The 15,611-nt window shown below is 42.8% G+C and overlaps 1 protein-coding gene across 1 annotated transcript in view; it reads right to left on the reverse strand.

Moving 5' to 3' along the window:
* The window catches only part of PHF2 (PHD finger protein 2), a 144,276-nt gene that overhangs the window by 46,660 nt on the left and 82,005 nt on the right, over window positions 1-15,611 (reverse strand). The window contains exons 3-5 of the mRNA XM_066614139.1: window positions 11,716-11,830; window positions 7,342-7,502; window positions 546-687 (exon numbers count right to left, since the gene is read on the reverse strand). Of these exons, the coding sequence (XP_066470236.1) occupies window positions 546-687; window positions 7,342-7,502; window positions 11,716-11,830 (418 nt within the window). The remainder of the gene's footprint in view (window positions 1-545; window positions 688-7,341; window positions 7,503-11,715; window positions 11,831-15,611) is intronic.

Raw genomic sequence — 15,611 nt, forward strand, 5'->3', positions numbered from 1 at the left:
GAGTAGGTGGACTACTAGGGAACTGTCATTATTGCTCTAAAAACTAAGGCAAACTGTGACAGGGAAAAGAATGAGCTTAGGCTGGACATTGATGCAACCAAAATGTGATCATTAAAGTGACATTCTTAAGATATTATTGCCGTCAGACAACCAATTTTAATGTATTTTATTATTTTTAAATGTTGTTAGCTGCCTTGGGTGCCCTCCGGAGAGAAAGGCAGATTACAAATCAAATAAATAAATAAAATATACACACAGGTACGGAATGATATGTGGCCACATAACTAGCCACACAGGTCCATTATGAACATCTTTATATGTGAATTACATGATTTTCTTACTGTTAAAATTACAGGGTGCAGGGGAGGGAAATAAAAGGTTTACAATCCTATGCATCTACGCAGAAGTAAGGCCCATTCGGACTCACTGCTAGGCAAGTGTGTATAGAATTCAGCCTTACAGCGACAAAGAAAGTAACAGATGCTTCAGACTAGGTAGTTCCGAATCTGTTAACCAAAGCAAAGAAAGTAACTTTGACATTTTACCTTGTATCCGAAAATTCCAAGTTAATTACATTGAGGACCCTTTTTCTGTTAGTGCTATAATAGTAATCAACAAATTCCTTTAGTTTCATCTTGCAGTCCTTCTGTTTGGTGACATCAGTGACATCAACACTCCTTTCTGGTCCTGGAAAAAAACAAAAACAGCAGGAAAATGGGAATTTAAAATTGGATCAATGTAAATTGTGAGCCAAGATGAGATTCACCAAGATGTGGACTGCCAACTCTGGGCAGGAACTGAGAAATAAATAGTTCACTCCATGCATTTACTATGAAACTGCATAATACAAGGCCTATTATACATGCACAAGGACAACTGGTTCAGCTGAATGCAGCATACAGCTGAGCCCTTCAAAGTTCTATACGGTTCTAATATAAACAACTCAGAGCAAGTCGCCGTAAATACTTGCCTATAAGTCAACCCCACAGATAAGCCGAGGGCAGATTTTGAACCAACAATCATGGAATTTTCTATGACCCTCAGATAAGTTGGGGGTTAAACTTAGGGGGGTGTCTGACTATAGTTTTGTCTGATTTTACCCCAGGCCAGATCCTGAAAAATAACCTACCACTAATTGTTACCTACGAACTGTAGTCTCTAATTTATTAAAAACATAGTAAAAGATCATAAGATACGTTTTTATTCTTTTTAAATTCTTGTCTTCACCACCTTTTTGTAAACACTATCAGAGTAAGTGCACTGTAAACAACATACCAGTGGTTCCCAACCTGGTATTCATGTACTCCCAGGGACACTCAACAGGACCTTTAGGGGTACTTGAAAAAGAATGGAATAATGGTAGAAAAAGGCAGGTCATGCTCCAGAATGCCTTGCAAGGACCAGCAAGGCAGGAAGGGAGGTAGCTAGTTGGCTTTGAAAGCCCCACCAACAGCTAGTTTTTGGTCATCAATTCATGTACAAGTATGAACCAGTGATTGAAAACCAGCACAGTAAAAAAGTTGAAACATAATATGGAAAGTGATCAATCACCCTTCTCAGCACACTTCTGGTGCAAAGCAGTGCAAAGGCAGAGTCTTCTGTTCCTCAAACAGATAAAAAGAGAAAACACTGTGATGAATACATGAAGTCTGGGTCTTCATAGAGAGGAGATAAGGGCTTGTATTATTACAAACATTTTGCTAATATGAAGGGTACAATTTATTATTGCCAAAGGATATGCAAGTGAAAAAGGTTGGCCACCACTTCAGGAGAACCATGAATCAAATCCACCTTTAAGGTGTCTGGTGTGCTAAGCTAGAAGCTCTACACACAACATACAACCCATATCACATAACTGAGAGTGTGCAATTCAATTCACAGCAGAGAGATGCAGCTGCATATATTTGCAATCCTTTTTACTCAGAAGTAGACCCACTGCTTTCCATGGGTGTTATTCTTAAGTAATGCCGCATTGAATTGTAGCCTGGGAATTGTTGCTTCAAACGGAAAGAGGATCCCATCCTGGTGTTGGAAAAAAAAGACCTCTGCCAAATGCAATGTCTTTGCAAAAGGGAAGCAGGTTGCAGCAGCAAAAGGGAACGGAGGGGAATAAAAGGTTAACTTTGGCTGAAACGTCCCAGGAAAGTAACTATAGCAACTAACCAGCTGCCTGCCTAAGCTTAGCGGAGAAAGAACCTGTTCAGAGTTGAAAGGCTCTGCTGAGCCGGAGATAAGGCAAAGTGAGAATTGGAGCTAGATTACTTGGCAAAAATTTCACGTACTATACCTGAGTATCTACGGTTACTATTACCAGAAAAGACTGATTTATATTCTTTAAATGATTCCCATGTTTTACAAACTCCTACAGACAGTATTGAGAGCATCGATTGAGGACAGTCTCCATGTAAGGCTAATTGTATAATTACAATAAGTTGCCCATGTGGTTGCTGGGGCTCTTCCATTTGACTCAGTCAGGTCACTGCTTCAGTGGTTACACTGGCTGCCAGTTCATTTCCGGGCTGAATTCAAAGTGCTCATTTTGGCTTTTAAAGCCCTATATGGCTCAGGTCCAGAGTATTTGAGCGACTGCCTCCATCCATACAATCCAACCCATCATCTCAGGTCATCAGAGTCTAACAGAGGTCATCAGAGTCACCCTTCTAACAGTGCCAGTACCAGTGGAGGTGAGGAGGATGGTGGAAAGAAAAAGGGCCTTCTCCGTGGTGGCTCCCCATCTGTGGAATTCTCTGCCCCTGTAAATGAGAACAGCTCCCTCTTTAGAGACCTTTTGGTGGGATCTTAAGACCTTTTTATTCAGGGAAGCCTTTTTATGCTGACACCAGGGGAATTGAAGCTTTTTTATGAACATATTTTAATTGGGATACAAGTTTTATTGTGTTTTATTCTTTTTAAATGTCTTATTTATATATATATATATATATATATATATATATATATATATATATATATATATATATATATATATATATCAGTGTTTTTAGTATTGTTTCATTTGTAAGCCGCCTTGAGTGCCCTTTGTGGGATAGAAAGGCGGGATATAAATTCTATAAATAAATAAATAATAAATGTAATATTTGGGGCAAAAAAGCTGGACCATTACAGGACCATTACTAGATACATTGCAAGGCTATCTAGCTTCAATGCCATGGTATTCAAACAATGATTCAAGGAGTTCCACCTGACCAAACTGCCTGCAGGTTTTTGTTCTTCAGATACTAGTTCTTATCCCCATAACATAAGAAACTTATCTGAAATGGAAAGGACTTTCAAGAACTGATGGTGACAGCACAGAAGTCACCTATTTGGAAAAGGAAGTCGAAAACCCTACAGGGAATACTCAAGTCCTAAAAGAACTCTTCGCAACCTGGCCAAAGTGTTAGACATTTCAAGCAGCCCAAGCCAATGGATGGGTGTTCTAGCAGTGGAAAGTACTTTATGGCATCATGAATGCCTTTCTGATGGTGTGTGTTGCCACATGCTTCTGGTCGACTGCCAGAGAGTAGTGGCACCCAGCACATGGCAACGGACACGAGGGGCTCCATTGGTCCCTTAGGCATGCCTGCAACACTTACCACTGGGCTGGCACAGGCTCTGACTCAGCACGAGTCAACGCTGAGCCAGCACCGGGCAAAGGAGCGATGGCTGCTTCCTACAGCTCCGGGCGAGCGCCAGACGGTGGAATGGTAGTTGGGGTGGAGGGGAGGTTTTCCAGGGTGGGGGGGAGGCATGGTAGGGAAGGGAGCAGGGTGGGAGGGTGTGGAGATGGTGGCAGACCCTGCTGCCATATCCTAACCCCCCTCCTGGCCCAGGAGACCCAGACAGGTCTCCTCCAATCTGCACCTACTCAATAAAGGGCGCAGATCCAAAGCAACACATCGGGGCCACCTTGGGATTACATTGGCTAAGGGAGTATTACCCAGATTAGACCCAAACCACTTCCCAGCCTCATGCGATGCAGTGGTAGCCATTTCGGCACCACTGCAGCCCGGGGCAGCTCAGAACTGGGCTGTCCAAGACATAACTAATGAAGAAGTACTTTAAAAAGTTTTTGAAATCAAAGCATTCCCACTTTATATGTGTGCCTGTTTATATAAAACCACAAAGGTTTTGTTGTTTTAAAAAGACAGTATTATTTACACCCCACTCTCCAAGTGTTGAAATAAACAGTGGCCATTTTGACTTCTGTAAAACAAAAAAAGTCAGATTCTCTATGCTAATTCCTTTTTTAAGCAGGGAGAAAATACAAATGGGCAATAGATGGATAATAATATCATGTGAAATCCTCCCCTCCTCATACAAAGGGGTAAGAAGAATTTGTAACTGTCTTTCTGTGGTATTTGGTGAGGTATAGTGCAGACTGAAGCACCTCAAACTGTGGACTGCACAACTGGAGACAGTCTCCAAGATGAAAGCTTATGAATAAACAAACCCTCATCTAACTCTTCAGAGCTAATCTGGTAGAATCATCCTAACTCAAAGCCAACAGAATTAGAGGAGGAACAAATCCAGTTGTTAACGAGCATTCAGAGGAGAAAAAAAAAAGAATTGCCTAATTCTTCTTTTAAGCAAGGTACTTATTTTGTATGTTTTCCCTCCATTTAGTTATACAGCTAGATTTGCATATGCACTCTTTTCTCTCTCTTTCAAATCCCATGTTCCATTTACAGAACTTTTAAAATCATATTCTCTGCTTGCAAAGCACTCAAACAGGGGAAAAAAATAAGCTTATAGAACATAATTTTCAAATATATTCCAAATAGACTTTCTAAGATAAATTTGTTCCATTCTCTTCAATTAAATACAATGACATTTGAGCTCAGGACAAAATTGTTCAGGAGAGTCTAATGATGTTTAAATGCAGAAGGCACACAGGACAAGAGGAGCTTGGGACAGATGGCTAAGTATGCTCTGGGAAAGGTTCCAGTATAAAATGTTAGCCTCAGAATACCCTGTCTGTCACTTTAATTTTCTCAAATCATATCTTATTTTGCTCTCTTTAACTATACCTTTTGAGTTTTATGGAAAGGTTTTACAATGAAAATATGTGAATATGGTATAATCTCTCTTAGAAACGTCCCCCAGAATACCAGATGAAAAGCCCTCTCGACTATAACACACTATGAGTAGAGGAATAGTCAGGGTATAGGTCCATTGGGCTATGCCAGTGGTTCTCAAACTCTCTGAGAGTTTGAGAGCCACTAAGTTCTTACGTGGGCAGGAGGGGGGAGGCAGCAGGGGCGGGGGAAGGCAGCGGCGCAATCCCCAGGATCGCGCCGCTCAGGGGGGCTGCAGGGACTTGGGTACATGGGCTTGGGAGCCCGGCTAAGCGGAAGTGGAGTGCAATTGCTCCACATCCACTTTCACTGCTGTGGGGAGCCCTGCTGCAGGTTGCACCGGGCTCCCCACACACCTGGGAGGCTGCAGGGGCTTGGGTACGTGTTCCCAAGCCCCTGCAGCCCCCCTGAGCGGCATGATCCTGGGGATCGGACCACTGCCTCCTCCCTGCCTCCACCCCTTAAGGGGGCAGGGGCCAGGGCCCGCAGGCTGGGGCGTCGCGACGCCCCAGTTTGAAAAGCCCTGGGCTATGCTATGTGTCAGTCAGTTTTCTTCTCTCTGCTTCTCGATCAGTCACTTCCTGGGAAGGATGGGATTATTTCAGCTTTAATGCAGAGAAGGAGCCAGCAGATGTTAAAGAGCACTTGGGTCATGAAATAAAATCTGCTAAGGGTAGCAGATGGACAAGGAAAAATGCATTCCCACAAAAAGTGGAGCGGTTGGGAACTGCTATAAGATTGTTGTAGAGACTGGGATCAGCTGTAAAATGATCAATGCTATTTCAATTCACTGATGTTCATGTAACTCATAGCACAAAACTTGTAACACTGGGTAAGGCAACAATAGGACACTAGGAACAGAAAAAATCCAAAGAGAACACGAACATCAATAACATTTGTATTTTAGGAGAGGCATCAACCTCTAACCGATGGCATTGGAGAACAATCAGAATGAGTCTTGGAAGCAGACAAGGAATCATATAGCAGGAGGAAGTGGTCACACTGACAGACCAAGCAGCAGAAGTAAAGAAAGAATAGAAAGACAATTTGGCCCCTTGGGAACCCTCCTCATTCTTGTAACAGTACCTCTCAGGGGAACATGCAGCAGCTGCAGTTTCTCTCTGTGCTGCAACACTGTGATAGGGAGAATGTATCCCTGTCATGCTGGTTTTAAAACTGTGGGAACTCACTTCAAGTCACAAGTAGAAGGATCAGGGGAAAGAGGAGAAGCAAGGAAATTAGGAGCACATCAAAGATGCAGAGGAAAGTAAGCAAATGGGTGCAATCCTAGTCATGTCTACTCAGAAGTAAGTCAAATTGTGCTCAACAGGTCTTACTCTCAGGAAAGAGTGGGTAAGATTGCAGCCTGAATCTCATAAGAACATAAGAACAGCCCCACTGGATCAGGCCATAGTCCCATCTAGTCCAGCTTCCTGTATCTCACAGCGGCCCACCACATGCCCCAGGGAGCACACCAGATAACAAGAGACCTCATCCTGGCGCCCTCCCTTGCATCTGGCATTCTGACATAGCCCATTTCTAAAATCAGGAGGTTGCGCATACACATCATGGCTTGTACACACATCATGGCTTGTACAACAACATGTACAACATGTTGTACAACAATCTCAAACAACATGTGATGATTGCAAATCTGTTTGTTTAAATCTGGGTCTGTTCTGTGTATAAAATGGCAGGGGTCCCATTTTTGGAGCAAAAGGATGGGGTGTGTTAAACTCTCATCTCAGTCACTCCTTATGCCCCTCTAGCTTTTCTTCGGGCCAGGTTCACTTCTGGGAATTTGAGATGAGTTGGGGAAAAATGATATCAGGAGGAGGGGGCGGGGGGGAATTGCACCTCCTTTGCCCAAAGCACTGGACTTCTTCTCCCTCTTTATATATGTCTAGGGCAGACCTAGGTTTGAGCAAATGAGCCTGTAGCCATCATGTGTTGTTTGAGAAGACACATAAATGATACGTGGAAGACAATGATTGCAGGTTAGAAGCAATGATAGACTGAAGATTTTGCAGTTTGGACTTATATGTGCATATGACTGAGAAGACATGATGCAGGTTCCCTAACTGAGAGTCAGAAAGGACTACAAGGGAGAGGCAATGGACTGGTCATCCAAGTCATATGGTGGCAAAGATTATATGAATTGCTTTTTGAGTTTCCCTTCAGTGGTGTTTGCATAACTCCCCTGTGCTTTGCTTATAAAAACACTGCAATAAGTAAATTCATTGCACTCACACCAATAAATACTTACCAACGTAGTTTTCCACATCACTAACATAAAACGTTGGAGCAGGTACAGATAAACCCAAGCCATCCTTTTTGGGAACGAGGATAGGTTCTGTGAATCCATTTTCTTCCAAGTACTCAATGGTGAGTTGGCTTCCAGTCACTTTTATCACCACATCTTCAGCACTAAAAATTCAAAGATATTTTGCGTTCTAATTACATAATAGTTTCACAGACAGTATTAACCCCTGCTAATTGGGTAAGAGGCACTTTTTCAAGTGGGTGCTCCTTTTTTTAGCAGGGGGAGAGTAACTGGCTCACCTCACCCCAGCACTGTCTGTTCTAGTGGCTGTCTGCTGGTATACCTTGGCATCTTTTTAGATTGTGAGCCCTTTTGGGACAGGGAGCCATTTAGTTATTTGATTTTTCTCTGTAAACCGCTTTGTGAATGTTCAGTTGAAAAGCGGTATATAAATACTGTTAATTAATTAATTAAATTATTTTCTTTTGCTTTGTAACCCATGAATCAGCACACAGATCACTATCTTGCTCTCCATATTAAGACATCACCAATTTATAATTCTTTGCTTTATTTACGGCCTAATTACTATATATAAATGTACACTACACAGGGTACATTGTTCATAAACCCATCCTGCATGCAAAATATATACATAGTTTCATCAATGAGTGCCACTGTATTTGTGAACCATGACTTTTGCCTGCAAAATACTGACAAATAGTAAGAGAAAAAGCACCAGTCTTCCCTCCCCCACCATGCATATGAATTTTAAAGGAAAAAGTCATGCTTGATATATAAATGCATCAAATGACACTATGCACAAACATTTTGTTTTTGTTTAATGAGTAATGAAACGTTGAATAAGTAGTACATTTCCACATGAATTTTGTCTTTCTAATTGTAGTAAATGTACACCGAACACTATTCTTGAAAAATTCAAATTTTAAAATGACAGATACTAAATGGTTGCATACAATTATTAACTCTGAGGGTCCTGTGAAAATAACCATCACGTAATAAGAAAACATTATACTTTTTGTAAATGATAGTTCTTTAAAGAACAGGCACTTGCTGATATCTGAACATGCCCTTTGCCATAAACCTGTAAAGAGTGTCAAGTGACCTTGAGATGTGCTAACCCATATCTGTATATACAAGCTACTGCAAGCCATATGTCTCGAATTGACTTGAAATGATGTGTAAAAAAAACCCCACTGTTGCAATCTGTGGCCATAGATGAGTCAAACACAATTCTTGTCATCTATGCATAAGAACAGCATCTGTGGCATCCAAACAGTTTGGTATCGAAACATAGTAAAAATACAGTACAGAATAAGACTCAAGAGTTTCTTTAAGTAGGTATGTTATTTACAGTGCAATCCTATGCGTGTCTGCTCAGAAGTAAATCCTGCTGAATTTAATGAAACTCCCAGATAAGTGTGTTGGGATACTGCACACGCATGAGCAAACTAAAAACTCGTAGTTTTTAAGAGTTTGCTCTTGCATGTGTGAGATGCCAACACACTCGGGAAAAAGAGTCTGGAATGTTTTTTTGAAAGAGTACGAGAACCCTGAATAAAGGCATCTATAATAACACCACACTTTTCAGGATAATAATGCATGGCTGCCCTCTTCTGTGCTTCTTCTGAACTACATCTTATTTCGAGGAGACTAAAGACTTTAGACTACTGTCTAAAGCTGCTGGACCATTAAAAAAAATGACACACATATTGCCTATTTTCAACAGAAACCTCATGCTATTTGTGCATTTCCATTGAGAATACTTCCTCACATTCCTTTTGCATGTGCACCAATGCCTTTGCTGAGGTCAAAGTGGACGGAAAGTCAGGTTCAAAAAATATTTGCCATCTGTGTGAGGCCACTGGTGAAGGAAGTCAGAGGTCTCAGTCTAATGTATCACCAGACTGCTCTACCTCTCACTATGTCATCTGAACCTAGGGTGTTGGTGGATGTTCTGAACAGGGTGGCAGTGATAAACTGGAGGCAGACTAACTAATTGAAACTTTAATCCAGAGGTACTGATGGGGAGCTGATCATGGGATGAGAGAACAGCCTGTTCTTGATGGCACAGCACATGCTGTGAAAAAGCAGCTGCGCAACTTGAGAGTGCTCCTGGATCTGGCCCTGTATCCAGAGGGGCAGATGGCAGTCAGACCAGGAGGGCTTTTGCCCACTTTTGTGTGATGCACCAGTTATGAACCTATCTCAAAAAAAGCAGATCTAGCCATAGCTACCCATGCTTTGGTCACATCTCAATCAGACTATGGCAACATGCTCTTTGTGGAGCTGCAACTTCACAACCTAGAACCTGGAACTGGTACAAAATGTTGATGCCAAACTGCTGCTGAGAGCCACATGGGAGAGGAGGCTACTGCCATTCTGCAGAAACAACCCTGGCGTCCCACCATTTTCCAGGTTCAAATTCAAGGTGCTGATTGTTACCCTTAAACCCCAATGAGGTTTGGGCCTTTGATGCACTGCCTTCTAATGTATTAATCTACCAATTCATTAACGTCTTCAGGGAAGGCTCTGGTCCATATACCATCACTGAATGAGTTTTGACTGGTGGGCCCATGAGGCGGTATTTCCCCTGACAGTCGCTGGATGTGGAACTCCCTGCCTCACCAAGTGCAAGAAACCCCCTTCTCTTTCTTTTTGAAAAATATGCTCCAGCTGTATCTATTCTACCAAGCTTTTGAGTTGTGAAGTGGAGCTGTCTGAAAATTGCCTGCCTGTACCTGCTGCTGGAGCACTGTATTGCTATTGCTTATTTTAAATAATTGACACTGCTTTATTGTGAACTGTTTTTATATTCTTTGTTAGCCACCTTGGGACTAAATAGTGAAAGGAGAAATTGAATGAATGGACAGATGGACGGATATTAAGACAGTAAATAAGCCACATTTTAATTTCACTTCCAAGTAACTGTAGAAAAGTAATGCCTCATTCGTATAAAAGAGTCCTAGCATGGAAACAAGTCATGTAACACACTTTTTGCACAGTCTTCTCTTTCCACTAACCCTTGTGAATCTACCTGAGTACTTTTAAGCCATTGAGAATACAAATCAGACAAACATGAATGAACAGCCCCAAACTCAACCAGCAGAATGAAAACTTTGGTTAAGTTCTTGTGTACAGGGGAGCCCTCATATCTGCAGATTCAGTTATCCATGGATTGGGTTTGCAACCCCTCCCCCCATGTTCCCCCCTCCTCTGCTCCCCTCGCCTTCAGAGGTTCCTCTGAGTTCATCCATCTGCAGCCTCTGCTGGGCTCAGACTGAACTCGGGAGTTCAAATAAAACAACTTCTGGTTTCACAAGCTCCATCTGAGTCTGGCAGAGGCTGTGGACATTTGCTGTTGTTGTAACCTTTATTGGCATATACATATACATCAAAACAATATACGAATAAAATTCAAAATTTATATAAGATCAGAAGATGGCTCCACAATCCATAAATGCATGTTACACACAAGAAAAATCCAATAGACAATAGTGCCCCCATTAGCTGATCTCATACAGGGCTAAGCTTCCAGTCTCATTTCCCGCGTACTTATGACTGTGGCGACAAAACAAGAGATGTTGATAAGAGTTTCTCCCTTCTCTTCTGACAAAAGTGCTTGTAGCACATCGGCCTCTGCCCATCCCCGGAAGCGCGCTAGGATGGGCATAAGATGTTTCTGACGCTGGTTCTTATGCAAGGGACAGAACAAAAAGGATATGTTCAACTGATTCCACATGGTTCAGATCACAAGGACACAGCCTTGTTGAAAGAGGTATGCCTTTAAACCGGCCCCATAGAAGGGCTGAAGGAAGGGCATTATATCTTGCCAACATGAAGGCTCTTCTTAACTGCGGATTATACAGCTGGGATAAATAAAATGGCATCCTGCCTAACTGGACAGGTACATGAAAGTGCAATGGGGAACAGGAGGTGTTGGCCAAACTCATTAGCTCTTGACATTCAATGTCCATGATTCTCTCCCTGACAACTGTATAAGTTGACATTTGTCTGTGGTCTCTGCTGAGTTCAGAAGCTCCTCTGAGGGGAGGGGAGTTGTGCTCTATTCTAACAGAAATGGGTGTTTGTATGTATCTGCGGTTTCAGCTATCTGCGGGGGGGGGGGGCATTTCCTGAACGGAATCCCAGGGATAAGGGGGCACACCTGCATGTCCTTGAAGGGGAGACCAAAACTGTGCAGGAAATCACGCAGAGAGCTTTTAGGCTCTGTGGAATTACTGGCTTTATAAATTTATAGACAAAGTTTCTGGTACAACCTCACTGTCTAGTAGTCAAACATTTCACATTCAGTCTACAATCCAACGACAGCAGAACAATCATCATCAACCAACCTACCTGGGGAATGTTCGACTTCTGAGTTCCTTTATAAAGACCTGACTCCCATTCTGCACAGGCTTGACTTCCGTAGTTTGACCAGTGTCATGTTTGTGCCAATTTCTTTTCTTTTTCACTACAAGAGAGAGAAATGGATAACACTAAGTAAGTGCTAAGGTCTGATTATGTATAATTGAAAAAAGATTTGCCATTGATTTTGCATATCAATGGACTTGACAATAATCTTGTAGGAAGCACAGTAATCATTTTAAATCAGGCAGACAAGATTTTTTTTTGCAACGTATAAGAACTCTAACAAGAGTTTTCTCATCTAATATTAGACATTAACACTGTGATCTATACATAGCATACTGACCTATGTTCATTTGAGAACATTAAGGGTAACCAGCCATATAATTAATTACTGAGTTTTAATAAAGCCATATGCAAACTCTGGATAGATTTTTGATTTGCCAAAGTACAGATTTAATCTCCATTGTGAGGGGAGCACTTCAGTTTGCAGTGTAGAACATTAGGAATATGTCACATCTCAAGGGCTGATTCAAAACACAAAATGAAATCAGTTTGAACTGTATTGACTCCGTAAGCTTTGAACCATATACAGAGAGTCAGCCATTCTCATAAGATAACAGAGGTATATGTCCATATTTGATTTTTAGACATTCTTTATTACTGTTGGTTGAAATATACACCAGACAAATTGTCATATCAAAGCACAAGGTCCCACTACATACCACTACACAGTTGTTGCATATCAAGATACTGGAAGGAAGGAAGGAAGGAAGGAAGGAAGGAAGGAAGGAAGGAAGGAAGGAAGGAAGGAAGAGGCCAAATAAAGAGAAGTGCGAGCACAAAACTGATCTAATCATTTAGAACATCTTGGGAAAGTCAGACCTCTCAGAAGTGTGGCATGTCAGGGTATGGGGGAAGATTGTGAAACATTTCTTTCTTTTTTTTAAGACGACTGATAATCGTCGTCCTAGCTAGCTTACAGTATTTGCTGGGTGGTGCTCAGTAAATTCATTATGGATAGCTGGTGATATTTGCTCAGGATTTCACTTATCCACAATCACTATTTGGCTGTGCGTTACAGATCAATATATGAAAGTATTCATGTGTGCAACAGGTAGGAGAGTGTTCTTATTTTGCTCACAATATCCAAATTTAGAGCCCAATCCTGAGCTCTGCACGCCAGCTTACTACCAGCGCACACTGTCACAAACGTGCCGAAAAGCATGTTTGCGGGGCTTAGCACTGGCCCAGTGCTGGAGTTAGCCCAGTGTGAACTTGCCTGGTAGCAGAGAGGTAAGTGGGGGCAGAGGGGGAAGTGGGGAGGAGGTGTTCTGGGGTGGGGGGAAGTGGGGAGAAGGCAGGGAGGAGGCGTTCTGGGGCGGGTGGAAGTGGGGAGAGGGCACAGAGGAGGCGTTCAGGGGGAGGGAACAGAGAGAGAGGAGGGCGGGACTGGTGGAGCTCTGCTCCACCTGTTCCTGAGCTTCGTGTCGGGCCATGTGGCATGACATGGAACTCTTTGACTCTGCGGCAGCTCCAGATCTGCCACAGAATCAAATAGCCCCATTGCCGGGCTACTTGCCTCACCTGGGGGGAGGGGACACGTCCCCTTCCCCCAGAGAATAATAATCTGAAGCATATTCTTCCCCTAAGGAGGAAGCATCTGAACAATAATAATAAGGAAGCATAATAATCTGAAGCATCCTTCCCCTAAAGTGCCACCGGCAGCTGCCCGGTTATGCTCAGGATTTTCAGTGCAGTGGCAGCCCCACACTCTGGGCAACACAGGATTGGGTTGTTAGAAATGTCAAAGAAAAACATCGCTATTCCGTTTATTTAATAAATGCAATGGACATAAATTCCATTGGTTTCAATAAGTATGGACAAGAATAACATCAGTTAAATGAAGTGCCACAGCATATCTCATCAGGGACATTTCATGGGAGAGAAAACAGTATTGTATTTGCTTTTGTACCAGCAATACACCTGCACACTGCTCACCCTGATCTGTAGTCCCTGACAAACAACGCCTATTAGTGCTCAACCATAAGTACCATGACAGACTGATTTCTTTATTGCAGGTGGTACAATAAAGTCATGAAAACTAGGGTCTGGTTCAGAGGTCAAGCAGAGCCAGGTCTGAGGTAGTTTTGTGCAAGCTCTCTTAAGGCCAAATCCTGTCCTCCACTAGCTCTTAGCACATAGCACAGCTGATGCCGCTGTGATGCATGTTATTGCAGGTGGGAACCTGATGGCCCAAAAGAGGTAACTTTTTCTTACCTCTTCACAGGCCTCCTGGTCTCCAATGGGTCTTCTCTGACCTGTGCCAGCCAAGGAGACTCAGAAGGAAGAAAAGGGTGGAGAAAGGGGAATAAAATCTCAGGGTTTGCTGTTGCCACCAAAATCTTCCCCCACTCCCTATCCTGGATCACCCATGATCCTCCCCCAAACCATCCCTTTTGCTGATCTACCTGCTCTGGTGGGGCATGTGGGAGCCACTGCAACATAAACAGGGCCTGTGTTGTGTCAGCAGCCCCAAAGCACATTATGGCAGCACAGCTTTTGTGCAGCCGGTCTGCGGCTTATGGTAGCAGGTTGTGAGATCCATTACCTTAAGCTCTGGATAGGATTGGGATGCCAGTCTCTGTCATGAACCAGATGCAATCATTCCAAGGGAGAAATGACTCTCTCCCAGCTTCATATTCTGGTTTAGTTGAAAACTTTTGTTATAATAAGCCCAGTTCAGATGTCATAAAGATCCTAGCTTGTTGAGTTGAATGATTCTAGTTCTACTTCTAGTTGTATCATTCTTCCTCTTGATTGCCAAGAAGAAAGAGAGCTAACAAGCCCAAAACCAAGAGACATCACAACAAATAAGGATTCAATTCTGGCTCTGTGTGATGTTTGAACCATGTCCTATCTTTAAAAAAAAGAAAAGAAAAAGTACAGGTTATACTAGCGGGGTCCCTGTCGCAAACTTAGGGGGGTTTGGGGTGCTCAGAGTTCTTGGTTCTTGAACCCTAAAGCCCTCAAGGCCCCCCTGTCTAGTAGTACTGCCACCACGCTGTATGTGCCAGTGCCTCAGTCCAGGGACACTGAGACCCTCTAGGCTTAATTCTATCCCTTGCAGGCACTGAGCACTTTCTCTAATTAAAGCTTCAGTCCTCAAGTTACTAGACCTCAATGAGCACTTGGTAGCTGGCTGAACGGCTAGGCAGGATTCTGAACCTTTGTCCCCAACAGACAATGAAATAACTTAGTAAACGAGATTTTAGTTTATTAAGTACATAAGGTTACATAAGGTTACAGTAAGGCAGCAAAGGCTAGAGGCATAAACATCTAGGAAACATATCAGCAATAAAATAATAAAGCTAACTGTTGTTGTTGGCATCCTTCAGTCTCGGAAGACTATGGTGTTGCGCTCTGAATAGTGGTTCTGGAACAGTGTCCTCTCTAATGCGCAAAGTAGATATGGAGGATAGACTGTTTCCCATGCAGCAAATCGCCCCCTCCATGTGACTGAAATGGTCCAATGGAAAGGCAGAGGTCAATACGGTTGGTTCCAGCGGCATCGCAGGAGTTGCCAGAAAATGACTGTGTTCAGCCATGAACTGCCTCAGGGACTCTGGCTCCGGACTCCTGATAGCTAACTGGCTATCTCTATTAATCCCTATCTCTCACCTGGGTTAGTTACTCTTGTAGATCTTTTAGCTCCAGGGCTACCTATGAGGCCAGGTGCCCATATTGGACAATGGAGCTCACAGCGTGCAGGATGTTGCACCCAAAAACTCTGTCCAAGAAGGAACACACACACCCCTTTGGGGCACTCATTATTATACTTCTTATGCTAATAGCGCTGAGGTAACTTCATACTTATTTAGATTGTC

Source organism: Tiliqua scincoides, chromosome 2, assembly GCF_035046505.1.
Source record: "Tiliqua scincoides isolate rTilSci1 chromosome 2, rTilSci1.hap2, whole genome shotgun sequence".
In the NCBI taxonomy this organism is placed as follows: domain Eukaryota; kingdom Metazoa; phylum Chordata; class Lepidosauria; order Squamata; family Scincidae; genus Tiliqua; species Tiliqua scincoides.